This window comes from Scophthalmus maximus, chromosome 8, assembly GCF_022379125.1.
Source record: "Scophthalmus maximus strain ysfricsl-2021 chromosome 8, ASM2237912v1, whole genome shotgun sequence".
Taxonomy (NCBI): Eukaryota; Metazoa; Chordata; class Actinopteri; order Pleuronectiformes; family Scophthalmidae; genus Scophthalmus; species Scophthalmus maximus.
Window position 1 is genome coordinate 5,104,201 of NC_061522.1, and position 18,884 is coordinate 5,123,084.

Below are 18,884 nucleotides of genomic sequence, written 5' to 3' on the forward strand. Positions count from 1 at the left end.
GGCATAGGCGCGACCTCTGACCTCAGCGGTTATCAATATTGCAGAGAGACGGTGTGGTCGGGTCGATATCGCCGCCCTGTCCAATTATTCCATCCCATTTGATTAATTTAAATAAATGATCCCGCTCCGAGCAGTTAGACGCACGTGGGCCTGCTCTCGCGCGGACTGAGCTGGAGGGCTGCTCGGCCGTAAGCGTTAACAGGATTATGAGAAGCATCGGTGAGAATCATCCGTGATGGATCTTGTGGATCTTGTTTTACATGGAAATGCAATTTGCTTAACCACAATTTTTGTTCCTCAATCCTCAATTAAGTTCTTATTTTAACTCCAACCTTGATCTTTGCCCCCCCCCCCCCCCCCCTATGTCACAACATAGGCAGGTTAATTCATTTATTTTCCAACGGTGATTTTTTTTTAATAGTTTAGAGTGTGGCACGTCTCCTGCCGCAGTAGAGATGCTCGGTCAGGGAAAACACACTTGCGGCGAGTGGAGGGATAAAGAACCTGGCCTGTTAACGCTCGAGGGGTTGCTGCAAATGTACTGTTGAGATTGCACGCGTGGTCAAATCTTAATCTAAGGTGTAGTAATAAAGTATTGGAGTCGAAAAGCAGAATATTTCCCTTTGAAATAGTCATAATCAAAAAAAACAAACAGGAAAAGCAGGGAACTGTGCCAGGAAACCCCCCAAAACCCCCAGGGTCACTCAAATGTTAATTGGCTGTTTGTCATTTTTCTATATTAGCATTTTTTTTTTTGCCAACCTGGGCTGCGTGGCAGTGTTGCTCCGACAGAAGAGTGGTGTGAGTGTGTGTGTGTGTGTGTGTGTGTGTGTGTGTGTGGGTGTGTGCGCGCGTGTGTGTGTGTGTGTGGGAAGTGAAAGGGTGATGAATAGTGGGGTCTGTGGGGACCTGACATGTTTTGTGCTCCGGTGATCTTGAAGTAGAGGTGTAAAGGACACACAAACACACACACACACACACACACACACACACACACACACACACACACACACACACACACACACACACACCCCTCTGCTAATGTTAGAGGCCTTTTATGTGAGATAGGTCAATCTATCAGAGTTTTTTTCTATTTCTTATATACATATATACACGCAAACACACACACACACACACACACACACAATCAAAACCTAACTCTGTACTGAAGTAGATAAAGTGAACGTGTTCATTAGACCTCATTAAACCATTTGTTTTCTGTGTGTGTGTGTGTCTGTCTCTCTGTCTGTGTGTGTGTGTGTGTCTGTCTGTCTGTCTGTGTGTGTGTGTGTGTGTGTGTGTCTGTCTGTCTGTCTGTGTGTGTGTGTGTGTGTCTGTCTGTCTGTCTGTCTGTCTCTGTGTGTGTGTGTGTGTGTGTGGGGGGGGGGGGGGGGGGCAGCAGCAGCTGCTCCCTCCCAGACCCGCGGTCCTGCAGCGGAGGACGCGCTCCTGCGCTCCTGCGCGCTGCTCCGTGTGCGCAGGAGCGCAGACGACCGAGGAGCGCGTCGGTGCCACACGCGGAGCTGAAGATGGAAACAAGGAGCTCTGCCGACAACGAATCCCTCTGAGTCTCTGGGACCTGCAGGCGGATTATAAACGTCATATTCCGTCCGTGAGCGACCGAGGAGCAACTTTGCCACTGTTTCATTACGATTGTTCTTTATTTTTTTCCCCCTTTCGGTGCAGATCTCCAGTCATCACCTGGCTGCTGCTTCAGCACACAGACACTACACGATAAGTGAAATGTGACTGGACATTTGCTTCTCTCTGAGGGTGAGCTCGTTATTAATACCAATATCTTTTTTTATGTTTTTTTTTTTTCGCACTCATCGATTCCTCTTAGGATCCAAATAGGATTACACATGTCACTTGTAATAGGCTGGAGGATGGAGGGGATTTTCAAGTTTCTTTAAATAATGAACATATGACTTGTATGTAATTTGGTGGTGACTGTATGGTCTCAAAGCAAAGAACTCCACCTGCAGATGAATATGCTGATTGTGACCTCCTGCATCATCATGCACTTGTGATGAATGGACAATTCATATCAAAGCGAACACACTTAATAGTTTTTTTCTCTTCATCAGGTCAAAATGAAATGACACTACATGAGAAAAAAATAATTTCCTGAGCAGAAAGCCTTTCTCTTATTTTGCTCCTCGCCGAGCAGCTCTCATCCAAACACACACACACACACACACACACACACACACACACACACACCACGAGGAAGATGTTCAAGGCTTTTCAGTGTTTTTCCATCCAGCAACGTGTTCCTATAGCTGTTGTTTGGTGGGCAACAGAGCCGCTGATGCAGCCGCAGGCAGCCACAGCCTGTGATATTGTGTTTCTCTAAGCAGATCTGATTGGATCCCTTTGAGGGATTAAAGGTGTGAGGAGGAAGCGAGCACGAGGGAGGTGGTGGGGCGCCACGCATATGTTTTACCTTTTCCTCGAAGGTGAGAAAGTCTGTGGGTGGATTATGAGATTCAGACAGCCACTCCCCGCAGGACTGGATGTGCACGCTGCAATCGGACTGCGCAGGGACCTGGGCTGAGCAGCTCCACGACTTCAGCGGATTCATAAGATGTGGCGAAAGATGTGGGATGCCGGGATCTACACACTTGTCTCCAGAATCTTTTCCGCCCACGCGGACCCACAGAGCACGAGACTGGAACGCAGAACTTTGATTTGATGTTCTTGTTAAGGATTTAACACCTTCTTTGTTTTGTTTTTCTTCTGATCTTCACGCCTCGCTTTTTTCCTCGACACCGAAGTCCTCGAATGGATTTTAATGAGGACCAAGGGGAAGTTGTGCATTGAGCCCAGTCGGCGAGAGATTTCCCCCTGCGGCGTGTTTGATCCCTGGGGGAAAGCAGCATGGATCCGTCCCAGGACCGGCCGTTGGACTGGAGCTCAGTCCGGCCCAGCTTCTCCTCGCTGCTGCAGCATGACGGCTCTCGGGAAAGCGCCAACCAAACCTACGGCTTACACGGCTCTATGATGCTGCCCCCCACCCTCAGCACCCCCACGGCATCCCTCCATCAACCTCTGCCCTCCCTGCATCCCTCCTCCTTCCTTCCATACTCCTCCCTGCTCCCCTCCCCCCTGCTCTCCACCACCTCCCCCCTATCCATTCGACAGACATCCGCTGCGGTCCACCAGGCCTCCTTGTCCTCCTTCCCCCTGTCCCTGTCCACCTCCTCCTCGCATGACTTGGCAGATCTGGAGAGCATGCTGCTCTGGACCCTCCACGAGCCCAGCACCATCGCGCTCACCGTCATGTACTGCCTGTCCTTCATTCTGGGAATCGTCGGGAATCTGATGTCCCTGCGCGTCCTCACCAACAGGCGCAACCGGCGGCTGGCCAGCGTCAGCGCCACGCGCAGCCTGCTGGTGAACCTGGCAGTGTGCGACCTGGCCGTGGTGTGTGTCTGCATGCCCATCACCCTGGGCAGCCAGATCTACACGGCCTGGGTCTACGGGGACCTCCTCTGTCGAGCGGTGCCCTTCACGCAGGCCGTCTCGGTCTCCGCCAGCGTGTTGACGCTGACGGTGATCAGTGTGAACCGTTACTACAGCGTCCAGTCGCCCCTGCGCGCCCGCTCCATGTTCACCCGCCGCCGGATCTTGGCCACCGTCGCCGTGGTCTGGGCGGTGTCCTCGATCATGTGCGCTCCCATCGCCGTGGTGAACCGGCGGCGGGAGATCAGCTTCGGGACGTTCGCCATCTTGGTCTGTCAGGAGGAGTGGCCTCAGCATCGGCTGAAACAGGGGTAGGTGCTCCGGCAGAATATGCATCATGTGCCCGACCTAATCTGTGTAAGAAGATCATCCGCACCGGAACAGGTGCCCGAGGGTCGTGACACACCAAGCTGGGGGTCGCGGCCTCACATGCTCGCGGGCTGTGATTGAGTACAGACATCCATCGCTTTTAGCTGTCGTGTTTTCCAGCTCCATCGGCAATAATCGGCTCTTAGTGAGCAATTGCGCGTGTTGAATTGGCGGGAGCTGTCCATGAGAGGATAGACCGAGGGAGGGCTCGCATTTCACCAAATTATAGTCTCTCATCCTCGTATCTGTTTACCGCCCTTCATGAAAAAAAGACCCAAAACACAAAGCTAAGTTCGTATCAGAACATATCATCTCTTCTACTTTACAGCGTTAGCATGAATTTCTGAGGCAGACCGTATGGTTTGTCTTTCCGTGACAAACTCACGCGGACGGAGACCTGACATCGCAGGGTCGGCCGTCAGCCGGTTGTCATCTGAAAGTCTTTGCACTGCGTTCGAGAGCCAACTCGTGAACGAAGACGTGAGCCGTTGGTCCCCGCCACCTCGCACAGTTTTGGTCTCAGTTTGCCGGGCCCCTCAGATGCTCATATTTTGGAACGTACGTGCCATTCAAACCCGGCGAGGTGTTTAAAAAAAAAAAAAAGCTGCGCTCAAAGAACCCGGACTGTCAAAAATCAAGCACTATTGTGAACACAAGTTTAGAGGCAGGTTTTTGTTCCCTTTGTGACGTGTTAAACCACTCAGAATGCCTCTCTGCCACGGACAGCCTGCACTTTTATGTCTTTGACTGTAACACAATTTTAGCTCCATTGTCTGGGACTCGCTCGCACGCAGCGTTAGAAAGTGTCAGAAGAAGTGTTTGTCTACAGACACACTCCAGTCCAATTCTGTGGGGAATTCATAGACAGCACTGTTGGGTGTAACACTGCCACAGTTGATTCTTGTGCTGTGGGTGAAAACAGGGGAAAATTGAATTGTGGTTAGAAGAGCCCATTGTGCGCCTGATGACTATGCTTTGGCAGCAATCCATAATTTCAAATGAAGCCTTTTGTAAAAATATCTTTGACTTACCGAGCATTTCTAAATAGCGATAGAGTATTTTGGAGTGTTTCAGGACACATTTTGGAGTTCATGCGCATTTAGCCTCTTGTTAACACTTCCCCTTTCGTCTACAGATACAATGTGCTACTGTTCATGATGCTCTACTGCCTGCCGGTGACCTTTAACCTCACCATAGGCTTCCTGACCGGGAGGCGGCTCTGGGGCGGCAAAAAGTCCACCTTCGCCGACCTCGACCCCCGCAGCCAAGCGCTGCACTCCTCGCGCCTCAAGACGCGCCAGAAGATCGCCAAGATGGTGGTGTGCCTGGTGCTGCTGTTCGCCGTGTCCTGGCTGCCGCTGTACCTGGCCGACCTCTGGATCGACTGCGAGCAGCGGCCGCCCTCGTGGCTGCTGCAGACGCGGCCGTTCGCCCAGTGGCTGGGCCTGACGAACTCCAGCCTCAACCCCATCTGTTACTGTTTCATAGGGGATCTGTACCGCTCGGCGAAGGTGATACGGACGCGATACTACCAGAAAGTCGCCGCCCTCTTCGGCTCCGCCCCCTACTCCGGCTCAGCGGCGGTGGTGTCTCCTGCCGCAGTGGTCACAGACACCAAAGTGGCTGCTGCAGAGCGACGCCACATTTCTGCCGCTGCCGTCGCAGCCTCCGCATCCATGGTTACGATCCCCAGGCTGCTGAGCTTGGCTCGGGGCCAGGGGCTGGGGCAGAGGGTCAGAGACAGTTCAGACAACGCGGCAGGATCCGACCACAGCATCTCAGACTGGTGTCGCTCCAGTCCCAGTCTGTGGGACAGCTCTTTGTTCCCCTGCCAGCTCGACACGCTCCAGCAATCCGTGCGCGGGGCCGAGTTCCTGCCCACGAGAAGACACTCGGTGAACGAGAGCGCCGGATCGTTAACTTTACGGATCGAGTCCGTGGAAGTAGACGTGCTGCCCCCGAGGAGGCATTCAGGGGACAGAATATATTGCCTGTCTGCTGATAAGAGAGACACCATTACCGTCGGCAGAGACGCTCTCCGTTCCACCGCGCAGTGCAAAAGGAAAACGTCGCAAGCCTACTCTCTGGTCGGAGACAATGAGGATGAAATAACCGATATGACCAGCCTGTGAAAACTGCAGATGTCTCTGAGGGAGGAATTTTTCTTTTCCTTTTCTGTCCTGCAGGCAGCAAATACACACACACACACACACACACACACACACACACACACACACGCGCACGCACACACACACGCGCACGCACACACACACACACACACACACACACACACACGCACACACATGCACACGCAGACACACACACACACACACACACACTCATGCAAGCACGCACGCACGCACACACACACACACACACACACACACACACACAGCTCCAGGGTCACAGTTTGCAGTTGATATTGCCTCTGTTTGTCTCCATGATGAACTGACCAGGTCGACGCTCTCCTCCTTCCTGTGTGTAGCGGCGTCCCTTTATATCACACAAAGCACAAGGGGATCCAGGACCAATGTTTGCACTGATGAGCTCATGACGGCAGGTTAGAGGCGGCCGTGATGGAGTGAATGCTGCAGGGGGGAGAGTCGCAGTGTTTTCAAGCCTTGGGCTAAGACAGCAGTTCATCAGTAAAAAAAAAAAAAAAAAAAGGGGGGACGGATTGCAGCGTTGCACCATTACAGTCGAGTCGTGTCATAAGCGATTAAGCCGCTGCTCACATTTGCTTAAGAACAATAAACCCCGGCAGGATGTAAAGTGTGATTCTCTTCTTCTTCATTTCTTCTTGCTCTGCTATTGGTTGTACAGCATTTGTTCCTGACAGGAAATGTAAAGCCCCTTTTGTCACAATGTCTGTGTAAAAGAGTTCCCGACAGAGCTTCGCAGGTTAACGTCCCCGTCGGTGTCGGCGGTCGGTTAGAGGACATATATATATATAGATATATATATATATCTATATATATATATCGTGTGCCAGTTGTTCAAGTGTGATATGAGGGGAGGACGGAGAATAAACTGTCTGCGATGCAGAAAATGGAAAAACCTGCGAACGCATCGAGCGGTGTTGATTCTTCATGTAATACCCCTGTGCTGTTGCTCTTGCAGCTTTTCGGGTTTGTGTGATTTTGTTTTTTGTTTTTTTCCGGAAAACCTCGACCAGGCCCGGGACTCAATAACGAGATATTTTCTTCCAAATTCTAACCCTGGTTTTTTTCTCAGGTATTTTAATCAGGTATCAAGGTTCGTGTCTGTGACTTTTCTGAAGCCTATGTTCCGACAGGTGTTCCGGTCTATTGCACTCGCGGGCTTGTCATAATTCAAATTCAAAATGAAATAACTATTTTTTGGAATCGGTTTTCATTTTCCTATCTCATTCTCCAGTCGGACAGTGTGTTCGCTGTTTGGTCCGTGGCGCCGGTGGTGTTGTAAGTGGGTAGCAGTGAATAACATCCTGCAATCGTCGCAGTCGGCAGTCGCTTCTTTTCATTCCAACTGAAAGAATATGCCGCTCAGAGGTGCCTTGTTTTTCTTTTGTACTGAGGCAGGCTTCCATGTACAGTTCGTCACCAAGGCATAGTGCGTGCGTGCGTGTCTTTGTCCTTAAAAACCCACCATTCATCTGACACCACACAGCACATCTCCACAGCTGACCGTTTTGAAAAGTGGGAACCTTGAACATGACATCCGGCCTTTTTTTTTTTCTTTTCCTCTGGGCCTCACACATACACACAGAGACACCCGGATTAAGACACGTGCCTCCATTTCATCTCAACTGATATTATTCTCGAAAAAATAACTGTCAGTGAACCCATCGGAACCGTTGAACAGGGCTGCGATCCGTCACGAGGGTCTCGATTGTTTCTGGACAATCCTCGGATCCTGTCCACGGTTTCCTCACATCCGCCGAAGAGGGAAGTGGTCGAGATTCCATTTAACTTATTTGAGCTGACGGGCAAATTCAATCAAAACTACTCTACGTCTTTATTCATGGCTCGGTACCACTCAAGGTGAAATTGTTTACAATTTTGGGCGAACTGAAAATGCATTTATTTAGTGCGGATACCACGCTGACTGCACCGTGTCCAGCTGCAGACGAACCTGCCTCGTCGAGAAAGGACTGGAACAGGAGCGTCGCAGTAGCTTCAAAGGTCAAAGAGCTCAGAGACACGCAGCGACGCGTGCACGCACGCGAGAGGAGACGGGAAAGGACGCAGTGACGCTCCCTCTCCTGTGCACTTAGAGAATCAGAAGAGCTCTCGCCGTGGCTGCCGATGAAATTCTTCCGGGTCGCTTCAAGATTTGGGGAAACCTCCTGTCGTGGCGGTGTCACCTGCAACTGTCGCCGGAGCGTCCCGGCATCGTCGCATTCTCCCGAGAGAGCCCGCGCCGAGATCTTTTCCTCTATCTAATGGGGACATTACGAGCGAGAGGTGTATTGTAAGTAGACGGATTAAAAAAGCGTTTGTGCGCAGTTCTCAGATCCTCTCGTCCAATCTTCTCCCGCTCCCCCGGGGCCTGATTAAATCCTAATGGGATCGGAGTTTAGCATTGAGTGGCTCTCGGCCCTTTGCTAAATGAGCTACAGAGAAAAAAGGGGAAGAGTCGACGGAGGGAGCCACTCAAAGACCTTGTCTCGTCAGCCTCGTCAAACCGACGGCGCTTCCGCCCGTGAATTTGATTAGTGATCGCAGAACAAGACGGACATTTCTAATTTCAACGAAAAAGAGATGGAACCATTCAGACTCGGGGACGCTTTTCAGTATGTGAAAGGAGAACTGACGGGAGAAGTTCGGCAAGGGATCTGGACTTCAGCGGCTGTGGAGAACCAACGACGAGGACCACGATGTTACCTCTTTGGTACTACGATACAATCAAATATTAATACTCGTTCGTGTTTGTAAGAGCACTTAGCTCGAGATGATATAATGACACAAAAATGTTTTTCGCTACACTCCGACAGTGTGCCAGTTTCCAAGGTCCTTGAAGCGCGCGCACACACACACACACACACACACACACACACACACACACACACACGCACTCACACATACATTTTCATTCCACAATTTTCAGACATCCCAAGGACTCGTGATTTCTTCAGACATACATTCTTTTTGTTCACTCAGGTCCGTCCCCCATGTCATCTCATCATTGTGTGTGTGTTTTTTTCTCCGCGCACACACACAATCACACACACAATCACACACACAGTGATTCCTTGCGGTCCTCTCCTCTCCTCTCCTCTCCCCTCTCTGTCCGTGAGTCATTGCTGTGCCACTAGTTGGGAACCGTGCTAACAATAGCCTGTTTTCTCTTCCTCATCCTTCATTACCATTTTCATATTTCCTCTTTCTGACACAAAGACCAAGGACCATTTAACACAAGAGTGCATCCCCGGAGGGATGCGCCGCACATTAAAGGCGCAGAGCCAGTGAATGAAGAAACAAAAAAGAGAAAAAAAAGGCGGGGGGCCATGAAACGACCACCGCAATTGCAAACACTTTTAACGACGATGCTGATCACAGAAGGGAGATGGTGTTCTTGTGTTGACGCAATGTGAAGTGAATTATCAACCACAGTTTTTGATAGCAGACTGTGAGCTGGTATGTCTCATCGTAGGGGCTGACATCAATTTATTTTTAACGCTGTCACGTTACATTAATTCTTGCCTGTTCCGTATGGTTGCTTTGACTTTTTCAGGGGAAATGTCCGGACTCCGGTGCGAGCCTGAAAGCAGCTTCAGTTTAGTAGGCTCGGCTGCGTGTGCGAAGAGACGGATGTTTTTCCACGGCGGATCTTTTGACTTGCCATTGCAGATAAATCACACGCACACACACCAATGGCACTTCTGTTCAAGTGTCCCAGTAAACCACGACAGCGTGACAGTGAGTCAGAGTGGCGAATCGGAGAAAAAAACCCGAAGCAGCTAATTGGAATCCAGCAATAATTTCCTATTCACCCCCAGACCTGCAACTGTCAATATGTCATGCAACACACCTAGCAGGTGCTATTTATCCTCTATTCTTTTTGTTGTATTCCAATGGAACTCGTTACCCTTCTACTCCCAAATGAACGACATCACCACCAGCGTCAGGGGAGGAGGCTGTGGTCCAGTCTCGCTGGGTTGGGGTCATGGTTAGGGTTCACCCGGGCGAGTCGAGCCCTGGTCCCCTCACAGGGCCGAGCTCCCATCTCGCAGGCGTAAGAGGTATGAACGTTATGTCATATATATGTAAATTCCCCATCTTTTTTTGCCATTCAGGAGCGATTCGGCCTCCCACAGTGTCCGAGCCACGGGCGGTCCAGCCTGCGATGTGGTCATACATTCTAATGTCACGTGCCCACAGCGATACCCCTGGTGACCACACGGTGCAGATTTTTCTCCCACATCCCACCACCACCTTATCGCCGCTTTCAGGCATTTTATGGAGAGAGGGGGAAATTGCATGAAGCCCCGACCAAGCTGGGAGATTTGAGGTGCACTGATATAACCAGGATATCAAACATCAGATAAAGAATGTGTCTTCCTTCGTCCCCTTTCAGGATTTTGCATTTGTTATTCATGGGTTCAGTAACGGGTGCTACGTTGTTCTGGGCAACAAGGTCTAGATAAGTGCCACTCATTTTCTGGGTTATGTTGTCCCCGTTGCTTTTAATTGCTTTTGTGTTGATAAGAAAAACCCGTAAATATTTTCTACATATATTTGTTTTGCCTAATGGTTAATGTGTGTGTGTGTGTGTGTGTGTGTGTTTGTGTTTGTGTGCAAAAGGCAGATAATATATAGTTTAACTGTATTATTATTATTATCATCATCACTTTTTACATCACTAAAAACCTGGCTTTAATTAAAGGACTATATCACTCAAAGTAAAAAAAAACAAAACCCATTTAGAATATGGAATGTGTTCCGTCAGCTGTGTCCGGCCAGCCCTTTCCTTTTACAACGTGGCAGCTTTTGATAATGACTTCAGTCATTTGGCGGCTTGTATTAGTAGTAATCTGTCTCCAATTTGGTTCCTGAATTAAAGGGTCGTATTCATATTAGTTGTGCTAAATGTGACCGGTCCATCGTCAATTAATCAATCAATCAATCAATCAATCAATCAATCAATCAGTCAATCAATCAATCAATCAATCAATTTTATGCATTTTCCATTTTTTTTATTTTCTCAGTGCAACAGAGGACGTTGAACAAACTCTCAGGTCTTGTCACCGCTGTGTGATTTATGGTTTTCAGCCGCGCTGCCAGCTGTGGTCTACGCACACGCTGAGCCAAAACCCCCCCCCCCTTGTGAGTGTGTCCCTCTGTGCGCTAATTTGATTTGGCAAAATGGAAGAAGCTCGGGAGCAAAAGAGCTGTGATGAACATAGACTGAATGCACTTGACAGATTGAGATGGAAACCGAGTTAAAGTGTTCTGGAGCCGGCGGATGGCACCGCACGGTCAGCAGTGGCCGATACTAATGCAGTGACGGTCCAGTTCACTGGATCCCTCTGTTGAATGAATGAAGCTTAGTCCTAAGTTTAATCAGGAGGACTGTCTTCATGACCCATTCATTCACAATTCTCTGGGTGGGTTCGGATTGTCCTTCCCGTCGTCTTTTTTTTTGCGATCCACTGTTCCTTGACCTCAATTGGAAAAAACGTCACGAGGTCAAGGAAAGCTGTAAAGGAGGATTCAAAGGACTGAGGAGGAGCCGACAGCGCTGCTAAGAGAATCCGTCTGCCGTGGTGAAACTGCACATCTCCGAAGATGGTCTACACATTCTCGACATCCCATCGACCACCACCCTACATACATCCTCACCCCCTTTCAAGCATGGTGATATCATGAGGGGGTCTAAGTACCTGATAAGAAATGTCCCAAATTCAGGGTGCTGCCTCCTTTGGCGGCTACATTTCAAAAGCGATTGCATCACAGTGGGGGCGACTCTTGAAATGGGCGACGTCCCATTTCAAGGGCTCTTTCAAGACGCGGCCGATAAATGCGTCCTTTCATTGCCGAGCAATGCAAGCATCCAACGAGTGGAATCCTTTCACGCCCCACTTATCCCGGCACTTATTGCACGCCAGAGATGAATTGTTCTCGCCCCATGAGCAACTGCAGCGCCGGGGAAACTCGCCGACAGTGGTGAGGACCGGACCGTCTGACTTCGGTCTGGCCTTCAAAGTCTACGACTGCCCCCCCCCCCCCCCCCCCAATTGAGTCACAGCTTAGACTGTAATTCCTATCACATCACTTTCTCCTCGCGGTGCATGCCAGTAGCATTTTGTTCACTTTTTCAATGTAAGTTTTTCCTGATTGCACTGGCAAACATCTGATAGTTTTAGTATTTCATCAAAGCCAAATGTCAACCTCTTGGTGGCGCTACAGTGGAAAAGTCGGGGGAATCAATAGCATAATTTCAACTCGTCCTTTGGGCGCCAAACTTGTGTAACAGATTTCATGGCAATCTGTCCAATAGTTGTCCAAATATTTTCACTCCGTACCAAAGCGATACCGCGCGGTATCGCGTGGCGGCTGTGGCTCGGGAGAGCCGTCCACTCACCGGAAGGTGAGTGGACCCGTCCTCCTCCAAGTCCGCATGCTGAAGTCTCTTATGGGGTCAAGACAATAAACCCCCAAATTGCTCCATCGCTGAATTGTTCCATCATGGAGACCCGCGGCATATCCGAGGTGTGAATGTGCGTGTGCGTCAATGTGACTTGTCGCGTTGGAATCCGCTCCGAGTGCTTGTCAAGACTCGAGAAGTGCCAAGTAAACGCGGTCCATTCACCAGCCGGCTGCCGGCACAATTAAAATGCCATCACACATCCAGGCGGAGCACGGAGTATAAAATTCCTCATCTGAAATTGCCGCAGCCGTATTACCTGTGTGGTTCTTCTGTTTCACTTTGAATCCCCAAGGACACGAGACTATTGGAAAACCATTAGGGAGCCACTGCCAGATGTCCCGGGCGCACGTCCCTTCAGCTTAATTAAGTTTATTGTTCCTATCTTAACATTTTATGGATTGTTTGGCTCCGGGGCGGACAGGGAGGCCTCTCTCAGGCTTTTTTGTTTTGTTTCCCAATGTGAGGAAAGTGATTCGCCGGCTGCTTTAAGTCTGCTGGCCCTTGCACTTTTCACGGCCCGTAGCTGTTTGTGTTCATCAAACTAAGAACACACTGACTCCATTGTGAGACATCCGTCGGTCATCTTGAACACATCGCAGCACGTCAGTGGGACGTCCCGCCTTGTGCGGTCACTAACCAGTTTGTGTACGATGAGAATTGGAGGCGCACACTTTAAAATTCTGTCTTCATATTGCTCGACGCTTTTTCGTCAAATGTCAGTTTTGGAGGAAGCAGTGTCCGACAGTAGAAAACAGTCTGGGACCTCTCAGTTCATTTTTACGATTTCCAAGAGAAAAAAGTTAGTATGTCACGGATGGACATCTTGAAGTACTTACCAAGATGAAGATGTTCCCCCGCGGAATATTGTCTGAAAGCAAATGAAATGTGTTTCCAGTGGAGATTACTTGAAAAAAACAACATTTGTATGAACATATTGTGATTTTACAAATACTTTATATGTGACAGACTGTGTGGCATTCATTTTTTCTTGTACATTTGCTGTTCTGAATTCGTGGCGTATAAATAGGTTACATTTAGGAGACCTGCTCTTCAAATACTCTCTCTTCCTCCTGAGGACCTATTGATTCCGGGGCCTTGCACGGTACCACTGCATTAACCGCAGCATCCCTAAGGATTTTCTAAATGTACCTGCGGCAAGACCACTGAGATAACCAGTCTGTGGCTTTTTCATTCGACTGCAGGCAAACGTCACGGTGCAGTCTCAGAGGTCAAAATCTCCTCTCGTGGCGTCTTGTACTTTACTCTTCAAACCACGTCAGCTCCGCGGTGGTTTGAACCTCTCAAGCGACCGACCAGCGCACCGGCTGAGTGACACTGCTATCACTTATCTCTGCAGTGAAGTCTGAGCTATAAAGCCGCAGAGTTTTGATGCGAACGGGAAATAAAACGTGCTCTCAAAGGCCGCGCTTGAAATTATTTGCAACGTTTAGTTTCATTCTATAATGTTATGAGGTCTGGACCTTATGATCCACTTTAGTAGGCTGTGCATCATAATATTAAACTCTAATTGAGCTTATTTGTATTTAATTTAATACTTTTTATCCATGCACACACACACACACACACACACACACACACACACACACACGCCCCTCTGCTAATGTTAGAGGCTTTTTATGTGAGATAGGTCAAACTATCAGAGTTTTTATATTTCTGATATATGGATATTTATTTTTCTTCTATTTGCTCTGTCTCTTTCATATTAAGAAACTAGGTGCAGTAGTCAAAGCAACACTTCCACGGTCTTATAAATAAAGACAGTAAATGTTGCAATATTATAAACGACATCAAGCGTAAGAAAATAAAAGGTTTCCAGCTTGTGAAATTGTGATTTCAAATCTAATTCAATATGCACATTTAATGTTATAGTATCATATTGTACAAAGTTTTCTCCTGGTGCTACACCTATCAGTCTGCATCATCACACAGTTATTGTCGTTGTCGGTCAAACGTCCCCTGACTGAGCGGACTCTGTCCGTCCTGGGCTTGTACGCAGAGGACAGGAGTGGTCGGCAGAGCAAAGCCTGCCAATGGATGCTTCTGCACGATCACACACACAGACACACACACACACACACACACACACACACACACACACACACACACACACACACCCGTTGAGTCAGAAATGGATCTTAAAACGTTCTGGTGGCAGTCCATTGAGAGTGTGATTCTGAGAGCAGCAGATAAAGGTTTTCTTATTTTCCCAAACACAACAGCCAAAGATGGGAACTGCCGCAGTATGTGTTTGTCTCCACATCTGACAATCCACTGGGTGCTGTGAATGATGAACCCCATTACACCTTTTTCTCTTTGTTGATGGACTCACCGTGGCCTGAAGTGAAGGGCGGTGCTCCCCCGACGGCAAAGACCCCGTCAGCATGCTTGTGTGTGTGTGTGCGTGTGTGTGTGTGTGTGTGTGTCGCCTGCGTCGGCGATTTCCAATAACTAACGTCCAAATCGAGCAAAGGCGAAGCCACGAAATTTTCTGACCTGGCGCCAAGAGAGAGAGAGAGAGACAGACCTGGTGAGGTTGGCTCGCTGATGGAGGTGCAGCCAATTCCCGTCATACAGTAATGGAAACTAAGGAGCTCCAGAAATAGCTGTTGCCTGTTTTTCACCTGGAAGGACGGAGAGGCCTTGTTTTCCTCGAACAGTAAATTCACTTTATTATAGACTTTATTGTAAGAAAAGAAAAAAAAACTCATTCAAAATTTGATTCAATGACTGTGTCAATGGTTCACATTTGCAAAGTTTACCGCGAGCTGCATCATGAGAGATTATTTTCTGTAAAACTGGAAACATTTGGATTGTCTGAATCATACGAAAGGAATATATAAAACTACTGGCGGTCGCAAAAATCAATGAAGAATTGGAAGAGTGTAGCACGTAGGGGTGAATGTTGTGCTGCTACTATGCACACAGTGAACGCTTTTCAATTTATAGAATGTTGAGGGGAGCGCGGTTCCAGAACTGAAGGAAAAATTGATTTGTGACTCATTTCCCACAATTCCCTCAACGTGAACAAGTGAATATGCGGAGACACGTCAGACTGCAGTTCTCCAGACAGTTTGTTCAGTTAGTTTCATCGTCAGCACTTGTTTTACACACACACACACACACACACACACACACACACAATGTACAATGTTTCATTCATTTTTAAAATCACCAAAACCGTTGACAGGTCAGCTCATGTGGCACCGCAGTGTCCGTTGCTGTTCTTTGTTTGGCCTTTAAAATCATCAGCATTTAATACTTCCGCCAAATGGAGTGTCATTACCTCGATTGGCTTCCACATGAGAATGTCAGTGTAAATGTCTTCATCTGCACGAAGCCGCCTGTCACTGGGACCGACCACAGGGTGACACCTGCCTCTTGCTCAGTTTGTGCGAGACGCGGCCTATGAAGTTATCATCATGAAGTTAATCGTCAAGACGAACTCCAAAGCTCTGTGCTGAGAAGGCCAGACATGGATCTCGCGGGCATGTGCAGCTCTGTTGCTCACTGTGTAAAAAAAAAGAAAAGAATGGAATGTCTGTTTGGTTTAATCACCCGTCCTCTTTATTATAACCACAGGGTGCAGACAATGACTGTCCTTTGATAGGTATGTGCCGCTCCCACCTGCACAATAGACATTCTCCGTCGCCCCTTCTGTTTCTACAGTAGATGAGCGAGTCGGACAATGGCAGACTGAGAGTCGCCCACGGCCCAACGACATCTCTCGCCCCGGCTGCCGCCGCCGCCGGTGTCAGTGTCTGCTGAGGAAGAGCGGTCTGACACGACTCGGCCTCCGAGGAGTCTGAGGAGGCCCGACGCACCTTCTGCACAAACAGCTCTGGATTCCTTTGGAGTCCAGCTCGGCTCGTTAAAGGGGTGCGGGGGGAATTCTTCCTCGAATGACTGTGGCCTCGGTTATCCACCGGAAAAAAAACATGTCTCATCCTTCTAGTCTACCAAAACAGGGATGAATAAACGATGTGGTGAACTCCGGCTGTCTGCCGTGCACCGAATGAATAGCGCACTCATATGCTCAAGTAGACGTGGGCGCTGAATCAAAAAACACAGTTTTATCGGAAAAGAACACCCCGCTGCTCCGACGCCCACGCCCGAGGAGACGTGAGAGCTTTGACTTAGAAGCAAGACGCCGCGAGTTATGAGAGCAGAAAACGACCACAATGTAACTCTGACAGACAAAGGGATGAATTAATAGGCAACAACGTGTGCTATCAAATGAATGCTCTCGCTGTGTCTCGCTGCCATAGCCGCAGTGTGACCAGTAGCAGTTGTAGTACAGTAATAGCTGATGGGATTTATGTATGCGTTTATTTATTCATATATTTATTCATTCTTTTTATTTCAGGTGTACATCAGAGAGAATAAGATAGAACTATTATATAGAATAGAATTATTAATAGCCTACATCAGGGAAATGATGGACAGGTGTATAAAAAAATACAGAGAATAATGACTAAGATAATGAGTATGCTCATGTAATTTTGCGAATCTATAAGAGACATCATCTGTAGGAGATACAATGAAATATCAGAAAAACAAGTTTTATTTACTATTGGGAATTACACATTATGTCAATTGCGCCTTAATTTAAATCCTCTTGCTTTACCCACGGCCCTAAAGTAAGCTGGAAGTTAGCTCATGGTGGCTAACGTTAGCTATTACTGGCAAACTTTAGGGAGACACTGTCGACCCGATGACTCTTCACTAGAGCTGCAACAGTTAACCAATTAATCGATTAGTAATCGACTTCTTAATTAATCGGCAACTATTTTGATGATCGATTAATCGGCTTGAGTAGTTTTCTGATTCTTAAATTGGTATTTAATTGAGTATTTTCTGGTGTCTTTGCTCCTCTATGACAGTAAACTAAATATATTTGGTGTGTGGACAAAAAACACAACATCGTCTCTGGGATTTAGAAAAATGTATGACATTTTATGGACCAAACAACGAACAAAATAATCGACAGATTAATCGATAATGAAAATAATCATTAGTTGCAGCCCTGCTCTTCGCCACTTGCCACTGATGACAGCTGACGGTTCTTCAACCAAACAGATGTCTAGCATTCAACATTTTCTCAGAACTTTTACTTGTGCAAGCGATTGATGAGATCATATTCTGTCTTTTAACGCCTACTTTTACTTTCACCCTGCATGATACAATATTATGTGTGTGTAGATTTCATTGCCTCCATTTGCATTTAGTGAAAATGGGCCACGTCAGCCATTTCCACCAGTTTGCTGTTAGTCAAGAACTATACCGTGCAACTCCCTGTATGAATTTAAATTTCTGTGTGTGTACAGATTAAACAGTTCATACAGTTATTAGTAAGGTTCAGAGGTGCTGGCTAAGCTTGACTAAAGTAACCATCTATCGGATCCCTTCCTGTAATTAATGTGGCAACATAACAGCAGACTTCTCATCTCACTCTTGGCAACAGAGAGAAAAAGGCACTTTTCACAGAATTTTCTCTGATAAACTTTGCGTTGACATTCAACCATGAAAGCAAATTGTTCACCTTAACTGAAACTAGTTCATGTCAATTAATTTGAAGTGGTTCTTCACCTCTATAGGAAAATAATGAGATCATATTGAATTAAAAAACGTTGGCAATGGTAATTTTTGAACTGTGCCAAAGGATTTGATAAAAAAAAAGAGGAAGAAACTATTCAGTCTGATTTCATTTGCAGCCAGACTACTTTGTGATTTTGCTGAAGGCCTTCATTTCTAAAATTTGAACAGAATTCTTTATTAAATAAAACATCACCAAATTATCAATGCCGGAAAAGAAAGAGTGGTGTTGAGAGGGAGGACTAGCGACGACTTTTCCAGGCCACATTTAAACCTTACAAATATATTTGACCACCTATTCACCGGGATGCGCCAACAATGGGTTTTCAATTGTGGGATCTTATGAGAAGACTTTGAATGAAATGATAGTTTATAAGGTGAAAATAATTGCGCCTTCTTGTTGCATTCTTAGTTCATAACATGGAGCTAATTTCACACCTCAGTGAGCGTCTGCATTTAATCATTCCACGTGTTTGCTGTTGGTATAAGAGCCATTGTGAATTCTTGTGCCGCCTCTGAAGTGAAGGGAGTAAACAGTAATGAGTCTGAGAGAGACAGACGGTAGAAACGGTTAGCAACGGGCACAACAAATCTTCTGTTTTCAAATGGAATAATATCGACAATGACCACATTCTTTTCAAAGAGGTTGGTTTGGACAGGACTTGGTTTTCATTCAGACTAATCCTCCAGAGCTCTTTTGGGGATGGCAGCATGCCCGACGCTCGGCCACCTTGATTTCTTTTATTGAGAAATGAAAGCCTTTGTTTCAGAAATATCACAAATGTGGCTCCGCAAAGTTCAGTCAA

General features: G+C 47.5%; 1 protein-coding gene across 2 annotated transcripts; it reads left to right on the forward strand.

Annotated features, from left to right (window-relative positions):
* Nucleotides 1–1,445: 1,445 nt before the first annotated feature.
* Nucleotides 1,446–6,887, forward strand: LOC118313192 (galanin receptor type 2-like). Of its 2 annotated transcripts, XM_035638520.2 has the most exons (3): nucleotides 1,446–1,773; nucleotides 2,778–3,776; nucleotides 4,970–6,887. In XM_035638520.2, exons 2-3 carry the CDS (start codon nucleotides 2,881–2,883, stop codon nucleotides 5,964–5,966), a joined length of 1,893 nt encoding a protein of 630 aa, XP_035494413.2. In that variant the 5' UTR covers nucleotides 1,446–1,773; nucleotides 2,778–2,880; the 3' UTR covers nucleotides 5,967–6,887. The 2 variants fall into 2 exon arrangements, with proteins under 2 accessions (XP_035494413.2, XP_035494412.2); XM_035638519.2 differs by having other exon boundaries at nucleotides 1,446–3,776.
* The last annotated feature ends 11,997 nt before the right edge of the window (nucleotides 6,888–18,884 follow it).